This window comes from Desmodus rotundus, chromosome 13 (assembly GCF_022682495.2).
Source record: "Desmodus rotundus isolate HL8 chromosome 13, HLdesRot8A.1, whole genome shotgun sequence".
Taxonomy (NCBI): domain Eukaryota; kingdom Metazoa; phylum Chordata; class Mammalia; order Chiroptera; family Phyllostomidae; genus Desmodus; species Desmodus rotundus.
The window spans coordinates 90,420,063-90,439,287 of NC_071399.1; the positions used below are offsets into that span (position 1 = coordinate 90,420,063).

Genomic DNA, 19,225 nt, shown 5'->3' on the forward strand with positions numbered 1-19,225 from the left:
CATGTACAAAATTAGTTAATGAAATGATCTCATTGGAGGGAATGAGACTGCTTAGTATCTCGCTATAGGGCTCCGTTTTGACTACTGATACTGAAATAGCACTAATTTTTAAAATAATCTAATTTACACTTAAGTAGTACTAATTAATGTTGTAACTTTAAGAACCCGATGTCTTCTCCCATTGAGTGTTTAAAATATATACTCTGTATATGCTATACAGAGCATGTAGAGTGTATATAAAATATGTATAAAATATTTTATATTAAAAAGTATATATTATATAAATAAATAAATAAATATATATATATATATATATATATAAAATACATACACGCTGTTTGATAGGAAAGTATTTCTTTTAAAGCAACCAGGCTTCATCTGTCCTGTTTCAGGTGTGTCCATCGAGTTCTTAAAGGAACACAATTTGGTATTGCAAAGAGCCGGTTATTTTTCTTTGTGAGCTCAACAAGCTAAATCTCTACATGTTAACTATGGGGGAAGAAATCTGTTTACAGCAACACACATGAAACTTGCAAGTTCCCTTACTAGCTCTTTTCAGATAGATCGAATTACTTAATTCTTGTCTTTGAGAGACACCCAAAACCAATGTCCCTGACTCCGTTCCGCTCAGAAGTTAAGAAACCTCAGTGGACCAGGTTTAGGAAATCTGGCCTCTAATCTTAGCTGCCCCGCGGAGAACTGTGTGAAGATGAGGAAGTCACGTAAGGTTTCTGGGCCTGCTTCCCGATTCAGAGCGAGCAGCCAGGTATGAAATGCCTACTAGCTGCCAGGCACTAGACATCTGCCAGCGAACTCGGTGAGGACAGTGTGCGCCTTCGGGGGCTTCAGGTCTGGGAAGGGGAAGATTCAGCTCAATGACCTTTAAATCCCCTGCTCCAGCAGAGCCAGCGTCCTGTGCCGTGAGGGGGGTTACAGTGGCGTTCTGTCACCTGGCTCCCGACGGTGATGACTGCCAAATGACCCCGAGAGAGCTGGAAAGTACTGAAGATTGCCCGTGTGAGCGCCGGTCAAATAACTGTAAGTCAGAAGCAGGTGTCACGTCTTTATTCGGAAGGTGATTTAACTACAGAATGAAGCGTTTTTAGCATTGTGAAATACACTGTTTTGAAATCTTTTTTCCCCTGCAATTCTGCTTATTACAATTTTTATAATCCTGAGGAGAGTCCCTTATCAGACGTTTTTCAAGCGTTCAGGTATTTTGCGTGATGTCTGATGTGATCGGTAATAAAGGTTGCAATGAAGTAGTAGCTGTGGTCATAGCCCTAGAAGACAGACAGAGATGGTAAGACGGGGATCGACCAACCATTCAGAAACATTAGAAACATTAAGTGCATCTCATTTCTCTTAACTTGCTTGTAGTCAGAATATTACAATATGAGGAAGGCTTATACTCAAAATCAGGCTTCTACTGTACTTTAACACTTTCACTTAAAAGAGCAGCAAAAATATGACAAAAAAATTAAACATTCTGCAAAGCCTTGTTCTAGATGCTGCCATTTATGTGCAGAGAGAGGAAATAACAATTAAATGTAAAGTAAACACATCATACCAACAACAACTGAAAGAATCAGAATTTAGAGAGCTTAGAAACATGGATAAGAAGTTTCAACTCACTAACATCAAGAAGGGCACTAACATCAATAAGAGAGGTAATGTTAAAATACCGAATGAGCATACACAAACAATATAGAGAATGAACGTGAAAATACGTAAATGATCTATTATTGTTTGGTAAGTCAAACAGCCACATCAATAAATCACGTTAAGAGATCCACCCACACAGTAAAAGCACGTCACATCCCTATTTGAGGAAAAAGGAGTGACTCATTAAACTCTGACATCCTTTAGCAACAAATCGAACTGGGTAAAAAGTTAAACTCTTGAAAACTACCATGAAGCAGAGAGAAAATGTGACGTGTCAGGCAGGTGAGTGACCAGTAAATAGTCAAGAGTATTTCAGTCAAGGAGAATTTGCAAAGCATTTGTTTTTCTTTTTTTAAAAATATACGTTACTGATTATGCTATTACAGTTGTCCCACTTCCCCCCCTTTATTCTCCTCCGCCCTGCACACCCCTCCCACCCACATTCCCCCCCTTTAGTTCATGTCCATGGGTCATACATATAAATTCTTTGGCTTCTCCATTTCCTATACTATTCTTAACCTCCCCGTCTATTTTGTACCTGCCATTTATGCTTCTTATTCCCTGTACCTTCCCCCCCGCCCACTGAGAACCCTCCATGTGATCTCTGTTTCTGTGATTCTGTTCCTGTTCTAGTTGTTTGATTAGTTCGTTTTTGTTTTTTAGGTTCAGTTGTTGATAGTTGTTTGTTGTAATTTTACTGTTCACAGTTTTTGATCTTCTTTTTCTTGGATAAGTCCCTTTAACATTTCATATAATAGGGGCTTGGTGATGATGAACTAACTCCTTTACCTTGACCTTATCTGGGAAACACTGTATCTGCCCTTCCATTCTAAATGATAGCTTTGCTGGATAGAGCAATCTTGGATGTAGGTCTTTGCCTTTCACGACTTGGAATACTTCTTTCCAGCCCCTACTTGTCTGCAAGGTTTCTTTGGAGAAATCAGCTGATGGTATGATGGGAACTCCTTTGTAGGTAACTGTCTCCTTTTCTCTTGCTGCTCTTAAGATTCTCTCCTTATATTCAATCTTGGCTAATGTGATTATGATGTGCCTTGGTGTGTGCTTCCTTGGGTCCAACTTCTTTGGGACTCTCTGAGCTTCCTGGACTTCCTAGAAGTCTATTTCCTAGGCCAGACTGAAGAAGTTCTCCTTCATTAGTTGTTCAAATAAGTTTTCCATTTCTTGCTCTTCCTCTTTTCCTTCTGGCACCCGTATGATTTGGATGTTGGAACGTTTAAAGTTGTCCCGGAGGTTCCTAAGCCTCTTCTCATTTTGTTGAATTCTTATTTCTTCATTCTGTTCCGGGTAACTGTTTATTTCTTCCTTCTGGTCCAAATTGTTGAATTGAGCCCCAGTTTCCTTCCCGTCACTGTTGGTTCCCTGTGCATTTTTATTTCACTTTTCATAGCCTTCACTTTTTCCTCTAATTTGCAACCATATTTGACCAATTCTGTGAGCTTATTACTACCAGTTTTAAACTGCATCTGATAGGTTGGCTATGTCTTTGTCGCTTAGTTGTATTTTTTCTGGAGCTTTGATTGGTTCTTTCATTTGGGCCTTTTTTAATGTCTCGGTGTACCTGTTATGTAGTAAGGGGCGGAGCCTTAGGTGTTCACCAGGGTGGGGCAACCCACGTGGCTGCGTTGTGACGCTGTCTGTGGGGGAGGGTCCAAGAGGGAACAGTGCCGCTTGCTCTGCTCTCTGCCAGCTTTCAGTCACTTCCCCCACCACCCACAAGCAAACTGGGCCTCTCTGGTACTGGTTCCCGGGTGGGCGGGGTTGTGTATGTTCTAGGACCCTGTGGGTCTCTCCAACGGACTCTCCTGTGAGAATGGGAGTTTCTCCCGCCGCCTCAACCCCCACAGGTGTTTGAGGTTTGAGGCTTTATTTCCCCGCTGGAGCCCTGGGTCATGTGGTCTGTCTCGCTTCCCAGTTGTTCCTCCCAGTTTATCTGCACACGAATGTGGGATCCCCGGTCCTCTAGCCACCACTTGTCACGAGTCCTCTCTGCCCAGCTGCCCGTCTCTGCCCCTCCTGCTGGTCTGGGTGAGTGTTTCTTTAACTCCTTGGTTGTTGGACTTCCATACAGTTCAATTTTCTGGCAGTTCTGGTTGTCTTTTGTTTTTAAATTTGTTGTTGTTCTTATTTTTGGTTGTGCGAGGAGGCACGGTGTGTCTACCTACGCCTGTGTCTTGGCTGGAAGTCAAAAGCATTTGAAATTCATGAATTATTCTTAAACAACTAGAAATACCAAGTAGCACAACGAAGAGGTTAGTATGTAATTCAGACAATGTAAAGTGTACGTGTGTGAGACAAACAATACACTGCTTCAGAGGCTAAGGTGTGCACGTAATGTCAGGCGGACGGACACTGGCCCTTTTCATTCTGCGACAACAGCCGCCTGTGTAAGGAAAGGCGCTCCCAGTGACGCTGAGGATTGCTGTAAGTACCTTCAGGTGTTACGCTTCTTAATATTTACTCTTTTTGCAGTGGGTCAGAAAACTGGAAACACTTTTCACCACCAAAAGCTTGCGTATTTCTATGGAATTTGGTCTTAGATATCACTAACACAATAGAAAGGCTTTTATTTTAAGTGTCCTACCATCAGTTAAAAACTCTCTTACTAGAGGTAGCATTTCAAATTCTAAAGTGGAATTTAACATGTACTCGGAATCCTGCTTTTGATTCTTTCAGGTTCCCTAGTACTTGCCTCTTGTAATCGAAACACGACAGGGATTTTCTTTTCCGTACAGGCAGCTATGAAGTTATCGGGCAGCAGCTGCCCGTCGGAGAGAAACTGGTCATCTTTTCCTTGATCAATGAGGATGTCCAGCTGGGACCCTGGATAGGACTTCACAAGATGGGTAGCATCGTAAGCCTATAAAAAGAGAAACATTGCAAATGAATCTACAAGTGCCCAGAAACACAGTCTTCAGAGTGTACTATAGTAGAACCAAATAGGAATTCGAAGTCATTTAAAGTCTAAGGCTGATGAAATCGGAAATGTGCTTTTCAGTTGGCTTACAGTCTGGCTGGCCAGGATCTTATTTACAAGGCGTTCAGGGCTCTTTCCCGGTGACGGGCTCTCCCTTTCCTTTCAAGCAGTCTGAGGCCAGTGGTAAGAATCCTGTTTCTCAAGCATGTGTAGCCTTTTTTCCTTTTAAACTTTTAAGGTTCTTGATTCTCTCTCAACTCAAAAATAATAGTAATAATAATAATAACACATACGTTTTTTCCCCTGTAAAACCCTCCACAAACTATTTCTTCAAGTTCCTTAATTTTCTTCTACTCCCAAATATTCTCTATTTCAAATAAACAGTCTAATTTCCAGTTTCTTTTTTTAGCTCTAACTCCAGATATAAATACATCATCCCTACACACATCAAGTCGTCCTGAATTTTCAGGAAGACTTGATTTTATTAGCCTGAATCATACCAACAACTCCTCAAATTTATTATCTGAGAAGCTGCTAGTGGTTACAATTTTATCTACTTGTTAATAGGCACGAGATGACGAGTTCATTTGTAAAATTCTCCGAGTCTTGGTGGAGTTAGCAAATGGCCCATTTCTACACAGGAGTGAAATGAGTCTCAGGAGAAAGAGCCAGTTTTATTTTCATTTTGAAGCTTCGGTGCCTATGCTTGAAAAGTAATCTTGCAGTTGGGAGTATTCTCATAAATGTACATCACACAGTGTCTATTTTTAAAGACTTTTAAATCTGGAATTTAAAATTCAAATCTGAGAGATGATAGATTTTGAAAAAGATACAAAATAAAATGCCAGCTCTCATGGCTCCTATTGTATATAATTGAGCTACAGCTAATAAAAGGCAAATCTAGATTTAGTAATAATGTGTGGTATTTTGGGGAATGCTAATACAGAAGCAATGTTAATTTAGAAGTGACGTAAATTGACCATTAGCAGGAAAAAAATGTAGCCTCAGAACATCTGCCATAGTTTAGTACAATTGGAAAGTAGGTGTTGTGTTATTGTTCTGTATTTATACTTTCGCTGATTATTTTAAATTCTGGATCCTTAGCTTGAGTGGGCTAGAAATAGGCCTGTAGTGTACACCTCTGGAGTGCATTTGAAAGCTTCGAATGAATATGGAGATAGCCTACCTTCCACTTGCTTTGATCTGCTCCCAAATATCCACTAAAGGCTTTTTTGCCCCAAGGACAAACCACTGGATTGCAAATTGGAGCAAATGCTGACACAGACTTTAGGAATAAAAACAAACAAACAAAAAATTAAAAACAAGTTATATGTTGCTACATCAAATATGAACAGACATTTGCAACTTGCTTATAAACTCTGACTTGCCTTGAAAACCACTGTGAACAATTTTCCTTTTGCTATATTATGAGCTTAAGTTATAGATCTTCCCATAACACATCTTTCCTGTGTTCTGTTAAAGGAGCTCATAAAACCATAGGTGCTAAAATAATGCAAAGTGATACATTACACTTTCATTAAATAAGGCATGGACGGAAGTTTACATTCAATTTCTACTTCTTAAAATCCGAGATATGCCGTTAAATCTGAGACGTCGTTTCTCTTGAACAGAGCCAGGAAAGCACTGCACGATGTCCCTAAATGGGGCAGAATTTTTAACGCAGTAGTTTTGTGTTCTGTGCCACATTGTTGGCCACAGCATCACAGCGCGATAAACAAGTCCCTGGGGAAAGTGCGGGGATGGAATCGCTCAGCTTCAGAGCGCTCCTCAATGTGATGCTTATTATTGTCTACCAGCTTTTTTAAAGGACAAAAATTCAATGAAATTTGACTGTCTCCCTCAAACACAATGAAGTTGATTGCCTTACACACACACACATGCACGCACAAAACAAAGCCTTATTTTCAGAACCCACCATCATGCCATCAATTAATTCAACTTTATAATAAAGCTGCCACAGAAAGAAACTATGAGAAATATTTTCGTTTCTCAGTAGCGCCCCTTGAATGATTACAAGTTCTTCCTAAGCGAAGACAATGGATTGGACAATCTTGAGGTCTCTGACCGGCGACCTTTCGAGTCTAGAGACGGAAGCACTCCGAGGACGATTGATCGCTGCCTCGGCACCCCCTTTCTGCCCCACGCGTGCTGCGCTGCGTGGCGTGACTCTCTCCATACGGGGTGACTCCCACCCGGCTCATTCAACAAACAACAAGGAAGCAAAGCTTCCAATAACTGAATTGGAAGGCTGAGAGAAATATTTTTCAATCAAGCTGCATTCCAATTTTCATCAGAGGCATGAAAAACAGACAACTCCTAAACTTTTACAAATCACGAGTATCTTCTCCCTCAGAAAACCAAAGTCAAAGATATTCCTGGTAAAAATATAAGTAAATGATAGATATTGCCACAGTAACATTAATCAAGAATACCCTTAAGGGAAAAAATGCCTAGAAAACTATAGTTTGAACTGAAGCAATGACAAATAAGATGCAATTTTTTAAATACGTGTAGTGGCCCTGACGGGTGTGGCTCAGTGGGCTGATCACCCCATACACTGACAGGCTGCCAGTTCGATTCCTGGTCAGGGCTCATGCCTGCGTTTCGGTTTGGTCCCAATTAGTGGTACGTGCAAGTCAACCGATTCCTGTCTTTCTCGAACATGGACGTTTGTTTCTCTCTCTCTCTCTCTCCCCCTCCCTCCCCCCTCTCTAAAAATAAATAAATGAAATCTTTTTTAAAAAAGTAAAAAAAAAACAACAAACCCTGTAGACTAACAAGAAGCCACTGTGACGGAACAGTTGTGCTTCTGACTCTGTAGCATATACTGTGTGGTCAGATCTGATACCCCTCCCCTCCCCCACGACCGCTTGAAATTCTCAAAACTTCTAGACAAGATTAGTGTCAATACTACTAGAAACCCTAATTTCAGTCTTTAAAAGTTCCCAGTATTACATTATCCAGGAGAGATCTCTGCCCCAAGAAGCTTCAGTGACCTTACTCTGTATTTTCCAGGGTTCTTCAAAGCACAAACCAGGGCCCCGTGGCCTCCCATGGAGTGGCCAAAAACAGACATCCGTTGGGGGTCCACCGGAAAGTTGGCGTTGATGAGTTGGGGAAGCTAAAAAAAAAATTTAATAGGGTGACAGATGAGATGAGAGGAAGGTAGACTTTTTCAGTTATAACAATAATGACCTGACCAACACTCTGAAATCACAGTCTTACAATGGCACGAACTACTGAAGGTTTTTTAAAAAGTTGTATTTAGTGTTAATTTAAATGGCAGTAAATAGAATGACAGTAGTAGTAAACTCTGGAATTTTCACTAATGAATGAATCTGTACCATATCCTAGTTAAAAATTCTCAGGGCTAGCCCGGGCTGGTGTGGCTCAGTGGATTGAGCACCAGACTGCGATGCAAAGGGTTGCCAGTTCGATTCCCAGTCAGGGCACACGCCTGGGTTGCCGGCCAGGTCCCCAGTGGGGGGCTTGTGAGGGGCAACCACACATTGATATTTCTCTCCCTCTCTTTCTCCCTTCCCCCTCTCTAAAAATAAATAAATAAGTAATCTTAAAAAAAATTCTAAGGGCTAGAAAGGCTTTTGTCCAAAACCGAGGTTCTGGCAGTCACCCGTGAACAGTAGCGACACAAGCTGAGTCACCTCCTGCGTTACGTAGGAGTACATCCTGTAGTTCGTTTTCCAAGGCTCTTCAGTGGCGTCCACGTAAAACCCAGCCCCGGTGCCGAAGTCCCAGCTGTCGTCTTCTCCTTTAATGTTGCAGCCGCCTGTGAACATTAAGGGACAGTCTTGTGGTTTCTTCCACTTTGTAGCAGTGGCCTGTGTTTCATTACACACTTTTAAATGAATCAGAAAGTTCCTCTGCATTAAAGCTGTTCGCCAAATACTGTGGGCTCTCTTCTCTGCCTTTTGGGGCACACACTTCCTGGCCCCGAGTGGGGCCGTGTTCTAGCCAAGCAGGTGTGAGAAGGCCCTTCCGCTGGGCACTCACCGCCAAGGCAGGGCCCACCGGCTCTCCTGGCTGATGAAGTTCCCCCCAGTGTCTTCGGAACCCGCACTTCCTCACTCTGTCTTACCTGGCAAAGGGCTTCCGTCCTCTTTTTATCTCTTGGAAATTTGTTGAGAACCCTGCTCTGATGACCCTCCCCATTACCAACACGCCCACAATTCTGTTCACCACCGTGGTCTTGGACGGGACAGGAGACAGATGCTTTTGCTCAATTCATGGCCACGAATGGAGAGGGCCTCCCCATGGACTTGGGAATAGTTCCGCCGTGTTCCCATACTTGCCCATCCTCCCCTGGGATTTTCTTGTGTTCCTTTTTAGTCCTTTAGGCTACATTTTATATCTTGCATGTGGCTGAAAAGCCAACCACTGCAATCTCGAGTAGAATTGCAGGAACAGGCAGAGCAATTTGAGGGACGTGACCCCTTCATGACATTCAGTCCTTCCCTCCAGGAACACGACGTTTGGCCATTTACTGGAGTTTTCATGTATGATCTTTAGCGAATTTTATCATTTTTAAAACTAAATCTTCATATTTTCAAAGTTTGTTCCTAGACAGTTTTAGCTGGCAAGTGAATTTCATTTCCTGAGACTTCTAGGGTCACAAAACAAGTTTTAACTATCTGATGGGTTAAAGCTGCCCAAAGTTTACTATTCTCTAATATAAACATTCTAATCACGCACAGCGAAACTAATACTTTTTAACCTGTATGATTATTTGATGACTAACAGAGATGAGGACACACAATTACCTTGTGGCAAGACGGCTTACCAGTCGGAGGGGAAACATAGAAGCGTGGTAATTGACCATGACATCATCGCAAACACCGACAGAGATACGGCAACAATATGGAAGAATCCTACAGTGCCTGCACCGTCCCACTTGTAACTCCGTCTCACAGACTCCCGCCACTCACGAAGGACTCAGGAGCGAGGACACTTACGAGGGCTGGTGTCTGGACTGACGACCACAAGGCCATGTTCCGAGGCGGCCTGATGAAAGCCGGATTTTGATATAAAATTCTGTTCTGTGCAAGTTAAACCTGAAGATCAAAAATATTAGCTCAGGAAACCATCTCACTTGGTATTATCAAAAAGCTTTTTTTTTTTTTTTTTTCTTTTTTTTTAGAAATAGTCCTAAAGAAGACATTATAGTTCCCCTTCCCATACAATTTGTAACAGTATTAGTCTAAGATCTGTCTTAGGTGAAACGCTCCCAGAGCTGTGCTTTGAAGTCACTCACTGAAGTCCCCATCACCGACATCCTCGGGACCAGATATGCCTGGGGGTTCAGACGTTCTCAAGCTGTGGAACACCTGCGTGGTGCCCAAAACACTCGTGGTCGTAACAACCCCAAGGCAACGTCATCACGCCTGCTAATTAAGCACGTGACTATTCCTACATCAAAACCTAAATATTCAGTGAGAAAACACTGTGGTGATCACCCCACAAGTTAACTTAGTATTTTTATATACAAGTGGTTCACAGCAACACAACAGCAGCCTCGTCACCCCAGTGCTCCTCAGCGTGCTGAGAGCAAGGGCCACCGCATACCTTCCTTAAATGGAGAAACTGAGTTTTAGCCCCGGTGTTTACAACTGGCTCTGCCATCTTTCCTACTCCTATGCCTTTAGTTACGTGGTATGCGACACACATTACTTCTCTTGTTATGGGAGTCTAATATTAGAATGAAGGGAGGATGATACCATATCACCCTCAGCTGGCAACAGACTCCTGAGCTGAACAGTACCTAACCCAACTGCCCTTCTCCAGAGGCCCACCACGTGTGGCCTGCGACCCTGCTCATTAATTAGCAATGCTAATTGCCAAAGCTTGTTGATGTGCCTGGTGCAGTATGAATTAACTACCAGCCAGCACAGAGACTTAGGAAATGACTGCCCAGCAGAGATGTGGTTAGTTAATGCGAGATACAAAGTTACAAGCCTCGTTGGATGCAGTGTTCTGGGAGTTTACTACGCAGCAGTAAACCGTGAGCACACACGTACTTTCACTAGTCACGGAAAGAGAACAAGGTCCTTGTCTGGCCACCACACTCCTCTGCAGCGCACCCAGAGATATGAGCCACATCATGGTGGGGAACTGCCCCCAGTACTGGTAACATAGATGTGTTCAGAGAGGCAGGATAACAGTGCGGGAAGCATGGGCTTTGGATTCCGGACGGATCTGGTCTACACGTCACTCAGCCACTTCCTAGCTAAACAAAATGAGGCGCACAGCTCCAGTGTTCTGAGCCTAAGTTCCCTCATTTGAAAACGGTGCACAATATTGTCTATTTCTACTTCATGTGGCGGTGCGAGGGTTAACTGTAATACCATGGAGAGTTCTGAGTTGTGCCTGGGACACAGTACCTTGCCCTTGGGAAATGCAATCTGCTTAGAGACCAGAGGAAAATAAACTTTTTTCTAGTTGTAACACAAATTTCTCTATCATGGTAGAAGGGAGTGAACTGTAGACTCACAGAAGTGAAGGTAATTCTACTAGTAGGATTATTCTCAAAAGTGTGGAGATGATCACTAATTAATATCCAGGTTTTACCTAATATCGTTCCATGTGAGTAGTGCGATCTCTACAGGAAACGCTTGGGCAGGCACAAACCAGGTAAGTAACTTGCTAAGCTCTGCCCATTGAGTCCAGAACTTTACACTCTCTGCTGAGTTACTTGGTCCAGCTGAGAAGAGGTGAAATACTTTGGCTGGTGGGCACAGAATGCCACGCACAGATCAGACACTCACCTGAAGCCTACGTCATTTTATCAACCAGGGTCACCCCCATAGATTTGATTTAAAAACTAATACATTTTTTAAAAGATGTGATTTTATATTTAGTAGGATAGCGTGGCTTTTTTGGGGTTGGCGAGATGTGTATAAAGCATTACTGTATGAAATGCACAGACTTCTAGTTCTCATTCCCAGTCCTGACGTTTTTGGATTATATGAAACGTAATCTGTCCCCTTTCAGCAAGGAGACTGGTGACTCTGGGGGGCTTTTCTGGGGGACATGCTGCCTGAGGGAAGCCGTGCCCCGGTGCTCTTAGCCTTCCTCTCCCTAGAAGTTTCAACAGAAATTTAGGTAAAATAAACACAAAATTAAACCAAAACAAAAAAGCAGTGAAATCCAGGTAGTGCAGGAGGCCTGAAGGGATTCTCAGGATACAGTGCGAGCAGACTCATCAGGCACCCCCCCCCCCCCCGTGCCTTTGATGCGCGGCTCAGAGAGCACACTCCTGGTCCAGACGAACGAGTGAGACGAGCCAGTTAGGAAGGAAGAGGAGCTCTGTCTCCCGTGTGACACGCGTGTGCACTTACCAGACAGCCAGTAGAGCGCGGGGCACTTCCCGGTTTCCACCTTGGGCGGCAAGTACACCGCAAACCTCATTTTGCAGCTCAGCTCAGTGCTGAAAGTTCAACAGTCACACAGTCAGTGCCCCGCATCCGTCAGGACGGACACATAATGGAAGTGATGTAATGTCCAAAGTGATTCCACCAACGTGTAGGCAATATACAGGGGTCCGTCTGGGAAAAGTCCAGCCATTGTTAACTAAACGAGAATGGTTCATGCAACATCGATGTCACCTGGCAGCCAAGGAGAGTGGAGTGTAATGCACATGTGTGAACAATGACGACTTCACTGCACTGGTTAGTGGGGGCGGTAGATTCTGATGAGTGAGCACGTGTACTGTGTGGCCCTCACATTCAAAATGACTGAGTGAGCAGAGCAATGCATCTGCATCAGATTTTGCATTAAGCTTGAACATTCCTCCGTGGAAATTATTTGGATGACTCAGAAGGCCGCAGCTCTGGGCAACTCATGACTGGCAGCTTCATCAGGACAACATTCCCGCTCATACATCGCATCTCAGGCAGATTTTTTTTGGCGAAACATCAAATCACCCAGGTGACTTAGCCTGCCTACAGCCCAGATTTGACACCCTGTGACTTCTGGCTTTTCCCCAAACTAAAATCACCTTTGAAAGGGAAGAGTTTTCTGACCACTGATGAGATTCAGGAAAATACGACAGGGCAGCTGATGGCGATTGGGAGAACTGTGTGAGGTCCCAAGGAGACTACATTGATGGGGACTAAGGTGTACTGTCCTATGTATGATATTTCTTGTATCTCATATTTTCTTCAATAAATGTCTCTATTTTTCATAGTATGTCACTAGATACCTACTGGCAGGCCTTTTACCGTGGCCCTTAAAGAATGGGGCCAACCCAGCAGAGGGACATATAATCAACCTGAGTCTGTGCTATACACAAAACTGTCATTTAGGCCAGAGTAAATTTTTTAAAAAATGTAACATCCTCAGTGTAGCACTCATATTATTAAGAGAAAATCTGCTTCTGTTTCCAAAAAAAAAGTATAAAATTTTATAAAAACTAAATTGTAAAGATCTTAAATTACACGTTCGCTCATGGGCACTGACACGTGTCACATCCTTCATTTGCTCTTTATCACTACCATTCTGTTAAAACCAGTATCAAGGCTGGATACCTTTGATAAAGAAATCTATTTCCACGTAAACAGTAATTCGTGCAACAATAACCTTTCACGGTCTTAAAGAATCGAATGGATGGAAGCGGAATAAGAGATACTTAAATTGTATCTTAGGAGTTACCTGTCATGTTCAAAAACTTTCTGGAATCCCCCAAAGCACTTGCTGCTGGAAATCTGTTTCAGTGCCATTCTTGCCCTGTTAGTGAAGACTAATCTCATTAACTTCTAGAGAATTCGTTCCTGAAAAATGTGAAAGAAACCTGTTTTTAGATAAGCTGCCCAAACATACAACATATTTTTCACTTGGACTTCTTCTTCACAGGCTAATTTTCTCTCATAAATAATATTAAGAAACTGACTTAACTTTCAAACACAGTTTCACTTGTTACCACTTTAAAAAATCTTTATATTTTGTTATGTCATTACCAATTTATTAGCAAGCTTGTGTGTGTGTGTGTGTGTGTGTGTGTGTGTGTGGACTGCCTCAAATTCTTTTTAGAAAGAAGCAGAGTATAAATAAGTTAATAATTGACTACTTTTTTTTCTTTTTTACATTATTTTTATTCTATTTTTTTCCATTGCTATTTGCTCCCCTTATACCTTTGAGTACTTCAGCGTAGAAGACTAAAAATTGTTGATAGCTTACCTGCTAAGTGTAACAAGGGAGTCAAGGAATGGGCGTGACTGATTAGGGTTGATTTTAACCATAATCAGGAGGAAAGTGAAATAACCGTAACGATGTTGACAATAGTAACAACAGATCACACTTACTGGACACTTACAGTGTGACAAGCACTCTTCTCTATGTTAAACCAGATCACATTACTTGTCCTATGAGAGTTTTTCTGGGAAAGGGAAGCCCAACTTTTAGACCATCTTTTCCCCTTGAAAAGAAACCGGCTAGAAAAACATAAAGCTGTTCTAAGTGAATGAAAAGTGCAGGTTGTCATCGGGAAATTTTGAAGTTTGGTAATTCTTTGCTCTCTGACAAATCTTTTCAATTTTCGTAAATAATTTTAAACTTAAATGTTAAAATGCCACACGTTAACTTTTATTATAAGAACATTTGAAAACCATCTTTATCACAGGTGCTTATTGGGCAAGGAGGAACCAAACTGGCTCTGACTTGTAGCTCTCAAGGGAGGGCTCCCTCTGCCCCCTCACAGGCTGGACCACCCTGGCCGGCTTCTCAGTGAAAGGTTCTGCCTGCCGACCAGGTGTGCATTAGGGGTATTCCTTGAAGGCATGTGACAATAACCTTAGAAAGCCAATTGTGGAAATATCTTTGCAAAGTTCTCAGTAAGATCAGTTTCAATCCTACCTTGAAGTAATCCGCTCAACAGATCCAAACACTTAGATTTGCATCAGAAAGCTGGGATCTAACCCGGAAAGTGTGGCACCCCTACTCTCTGCGGGTATGCTCTCCTGCCTCTGGAGAAGGCCCTTAAATAATTTTTTTTTTAGGCACTCTAAGATTGACTAAGTTTATAGGATTATGGTACGATAATTAAACACAGAAAAATCACCTTCTATTCACAAATTTATGCTTTTAATGTGTACAAGATAAATTCTTAAATAATAAACTGTTCACTAGATGTTATTAATTACTGAATATTAACTTTAGCTCTTCTTGTTCATGATCCTATCTTAAATAATGAACAGATGCATAACTTTAACCTATACACACCTGTGACCAAGGAGTAAAACTGATTTGCTGAATTAGTCTACAGGAAATTCTATTTTCTCAAGCCTGGCAGGGACCGTTCGTATCTTCCGAATACACTGTGCACCGAGTCTATCTCTAGTGCACAAGACGCCCCTAAGGATTAGTTGTTGAAATAATGAATAATGAACTTTTTCACCTCTTACTACCTATGATGTGAAAGTTTTAAACATCAGCTTGTCCTTTATCACCCTATACTTTATCATTCATTTTAGTGAAGTACAACTAGTCTACTTCCTCTATTCTTTATTCGAATTCAAAATCTGGTATTTTCTACTTGGTCAGAGAAAACAAAGTTAAAATACTGTTTTTTAAAAGTATTTTTTAATAATTTTTTATTGTATTTTTTCCACTTATCACCCTATACCCTTTCCGCCTCCACCACCCACCATCCCCCCACCAGCAATCACCACACTGTTGTCCGTGTCCATGAGTTCTTTTTCTTTTTGGCTCCACCCCTGCACCCCCACACACCCTCCCCCACCCCCAGAGCTGTCAGCCTGCTCTCCATGTATGAGTCTGTCTCTATTCTGTTTGTAGTTTAATTGTTCGTTAGATTCCACATGTAAGTGGAATCATAGGGCACTTGTCTTTCTCTGCCTGGCTTATTTCACTTAGCATAATGTTCTCCAGGTCCATCCCTGCTGTCAAACAGGGTAACATTTTCTTCTTGATTACGGCTGAGTTGTATTCCATTGTATAACCTGAAACACTAATTTGAAAGAATACATGCACCCCTTTGATCATTGCAGCATTATTTACAATAGCCAAATTTGGAAGCGGCCCAAGTGTCCACAGGTAGATGAGTAGATATAATAGCTATGGTACATTTATACAATAAAATGCTGCTTTTTAAAAATTAAAAATAAAATAGATTAAAGTAGATAAAGTAGATTAAAAGAAAAGAAAATAAAAGCTTTAAAGTATTTTTCTCTAACCACCCATTTTAGAAACTACATTCAATTACAAATCAAGAAAAAAGAAGCTCAATAAGAAACAGGACACAAGCTAAGAACTAGATATGATACACTATGATTCATGACATGGTACACTAGGTGATTTACATTTTCCATTAAATTTTTTATGAGCAAAATGTTTCAAAACAAGTTATTAGATTTTCATTCAACTTTCCAAGTAACACACAAGAAATAAAACTTCAGTTCACCTGTCTAACTGCTACTGGCTGTTTTGTCCGCACCAAAGGGTAGATGATCCTGGAAAAAAAGACCAAGTGGGTTTATACACAGGACCTATGTTTCACAGCAAAGGTTATACAACCATGTGCAATAGACTAATCTTCCCAGCAGAGACGCTTTCTTCTCCTGAGGTGGGCGACTGTGCGCCCCAGACCTGGTGGCGGGAAGGACGTGGCCAATGCAACAGCACCGCCGTCTCTCCTTGGCCATTCCTGTCGTCACCTGAACACCTGCTTTGCCACAGGGCCTGGTGACTAGTCAACAACTTTGGCTGGACTAAGATGCCTACAAACAAAGTTATCTTCTTTTCCTTTTAAATAAAATTTTAACAAAAGTTTTAAAGTATCATTTGGAAGTAGGAGATGTAGTCAACTCCTGAGAGTGAAGAAAATAGGAGTGAGGACTAGAAAAGGAGAGAAAGATTTAAAAGCCTAGAGCTGTCTGGCCAGGAGTTGTAGGTCAGACTTGTAACGTCGGGAGGAAAACGGAGGGGAGAGACGAGGACCTGAGGCCTCATCTAAATGTCACCTGCCTCCAGAAATCGGTTCTTTGTGTCTGCCCCCATTCTTTCCTTCTCCCCACGAGACTCGTCAGTGGTCCATACGTCTCTACTTGTATTTTGCTCCTGCTCTCTCACCCTCCCTGATGTGGACCCATTTTCTTTCTGTTCAGTGCCCCCTCCACTGGCTCTTCACAGCCTACCCAGGTCACCCCAGCATCGGTGGATGACGGCACTGCTGGCGGGCATGTCTTTGTCCAAATCCTCTCCCCACTGCAAACTCAGGATCTGGGTTTTTCTCTTCCACTCCTCTGCTCGCTAACTCCCATTCCCTGAGTGTCAACTACACCTTGTGGGTGCAAGAGTCCAAATCTGCATCTCTAGATCCAATCGTTCTCAAGCCTTAGTGCCGGAATTTGAATTTCTGGCTGGACCCTTCTAAGATACTCAGTGTATTTAAAATCAAGCTTATCTCCCACCTTCAAACCATTTTGTTCTTTCCTTTCTTTGAATCCATACCTGTCTTGCCCAACCTGTTTAAAAGGTCTTGAAGTTACCCCTTCTTTGCCTTCCTACTCTCACACAATAAATGAAAACCCAGCCTTCTCTTCCGTTTCCTTCTTGTGTGTCCCACCAAAGTCAACCCCCCATGGAAGCCTGCTCAATAGATACATATGTGTCACATTTTCAGACTTAACGTGGCTAACAGGATTGTTAGTCACTCTCTTTTTTAAAATCGTGACTAAAAAACATAGCATAAAATTCACTGTCTTAACCATTTTTAGGTGCCTGGTAGTGTTAAGTATATTCTGTCAGTTTAAAAAACGTGGTTTGCGTGCCCATAGTAACCATCAGATGAGAAATGCTTGACCACCTCCATATACGCTTCCATCCCACTTTAACTGTGTACTAAGCACAGTCTCTCCTCCTTCATAAAAACTCACCTGGCTTGCCCATATATGAATTTTTCACTTATCTTGGGGGAAAATATGGCATCCATGGACTTCAAACACCCTAACTGGGCTCTTAAACTTGTCTTCCGTAGTCCCACACTATTTTTCTGGCCTCACTTTCTATTTTACCTTAATCAAAGTCCACTGTGTAGAATTCTAGTATCGTCTGGATGCTTCCAATGGGTGGCTTTGCTCAAGGCCACGGTGTAACGTTTTTAGAGCAGGGGCTGGGGCCGACCCCTCCAGGTTCAAATTCTGGCTTCACCACGTACTCTAATGACTTTGGGCAATCTACGTAATCTTGCACGCCTCGATCGATTTAATAGTGTTGTTTCCGAGACTAAGTAAGTTAATTCAAGTACTGCTTAGAAAACACTGCTGGCTACGATATGCCCACAAATGTCGGCTACTGTTATTCCCGGATCCTCAAATGACCTCCGACAAAGTCTGCTCACGCCATCCCCGACGATGGCATCAGGAAAGCCCCCCAGGACACTACAGGACTCCATCTCCCGGAACCAGGCACCTGGGGGGACTAGTGAAGCGCTTTGTGGCCTGTTTGCTCAATACACTGGGTGTACATTTCGGGAAAATCTGTGGAAATGCAGCGGACACCTGATAAACCAACAGCTGCCTCTCGGAGACGGCACGCCCGAGCGCCCCGAGTAACACACTCTTGGAATCCCGGGGAACTAACAGGAATTTGGGACACAGTCCCCGCCCCAGCGCCCCAGCCCTCGGCCTCCTGCAGACTCAGCACTCGCGCCTGCAGGACTCGCCAGTAGCCCCGGCGCCCGCCCCGCCCAGGCCCCGCGGATCCCGGGTGCAGCCCCAGACCCAGGTGCGCGCAGACCTCGGGCCTCTGCACAGACCCAGCCTTACCTCCGCAGCGCAGGTGGAAATAACAGAAGAGACAGTCGGAAGCGGAAGGCGGGGCCTCAACATGGCCGCCAGGGCCCCGCCCCGCCCCCTCTGACACCTGCCTATCCTCGTCCCCCTCCGTCCGCGGCCCCGCCCCGCCCCCTCTGACGCCCGCCTATCCCCAATCCTGTCCGCCCGCGGCCCCGCCCCGAGGGCTCCGCCCCCACGTTCCCGAGCTCTCCAGCACCTAGCTCCTGCGGCTGGCTGAGTCCTCGCATCCCAGACTTGCCTTCCTCGCTGGCCCTTCCTCTTCCCGCAGGCAGCGGGAAAATACCTAGGCTTGAATAAACCTCAGCTCTGGTCCAGTTTAACTGGTGGACAAGATTTCCACGTAGCTCTGAAGTTATTTGGCAACTAGCACGTAATTTTGTCTCCTTCCGCCCAACCACAAAATCTTGCCAGTTCATCCACTTGGTACCAGGAGTCAAACAAGGGTCATTTTTAAATCTCCAGGGACATAGTAAGAGCTCCACCAATGTTCCACCAATGAAAATTAGCTGAACTGAGGAAGAGTTGCTAGTTGATGGCTTCCCTTGACCTTTTGCTTGATTGAACTGATTGTGAGGGTACTTTGCTGCTGAGAAAATTAATCCAATTGCAAAAAAAGCTTTTTTTTTTTTTTTTTTAACCAACAGCTACACCGACGTTTTGTAGATGATATCTGAAAGCCAGGGCTAGTTGTTTCGTGAGCGGCAACCTGTGCGGCAGGACGGGGTTCCTAGCTCAGAAGGACCTGCACTTGGTTAATTCTCTCCTTGGTTTCATGTGT

General features: G+C 43.2%; 1 protein-coding gene across 2 annotated transcripts; it reads right to left on the reverse strand.

Annotated features, from left to right (window-relative positions):
• Positions 1-1,050: 1,050 nt before the first annotated feature.
• ESD (esterase D) lies at positions 1,051-18,501 on the reverse strand. 2 transcript variants are annotated; one of them, XM_053916752.1, is made up of 10 exons: positions 18,418-18,501; positions 16,053-16,101; positions 13,286-13,360; positions 11,974-12,062; positions 9,592-9,690; positions 8,284-8,408; positions 7,623-7,742; positions 5,787-5,885; positions 4,376-4,543; positions 1,051-1,283 (listed from the first exon to the last, which is right to left on the reverse strand). In XM_053916752.1, the coding sequence occupies exons 3-10, from the start codon at positions 13,351-13,353 to the stop codon at positions 1,203-1,205; spliced, it is 849 nt and encodes a 282-aa protein (XP_053772727.1). In that variant the 5' UTR covers positions 13,354-13,360; positions 16,053-16,101; positions 18,418-18,501; the 3' UTR covers positions 1,051-1,202. The 2 variants fall into 2 exon arrangements, with proteins under 2 accessions (XP_053772727.1, XP_053772726.1); XM_053916751.1 differs by having other exon boundaries at positions 13,286-13,404.
• Positions 18,502-19,225: the final 724 nt, after the last annotated feature.

Excerpts from the sequence above, each read along its gene's own strand:
- ESD (XM_053916751.1), bottom strand. The coding sequence starts at position 13,383 with ATGAGATTAGTCTTCACTAACAGGGCAAGAATGGCACTGAAACAGATT. Across the intron at positions 9,691-11,973 it reads CGCGCTCTACTGGCTGTCTG|GTTTAACTTGCACAGAACAG; the intron begins GTAAGTGCACAC and ends TTTGATCTTCAG. Across the intron at positions 7,743-8,283 it reads ACTCCTACGTAACGCAGGAG|CTTCCCCAACTCATCAACGC; the intron begins GTGACTCAGCTT and ends TTTTTTTTTTAG.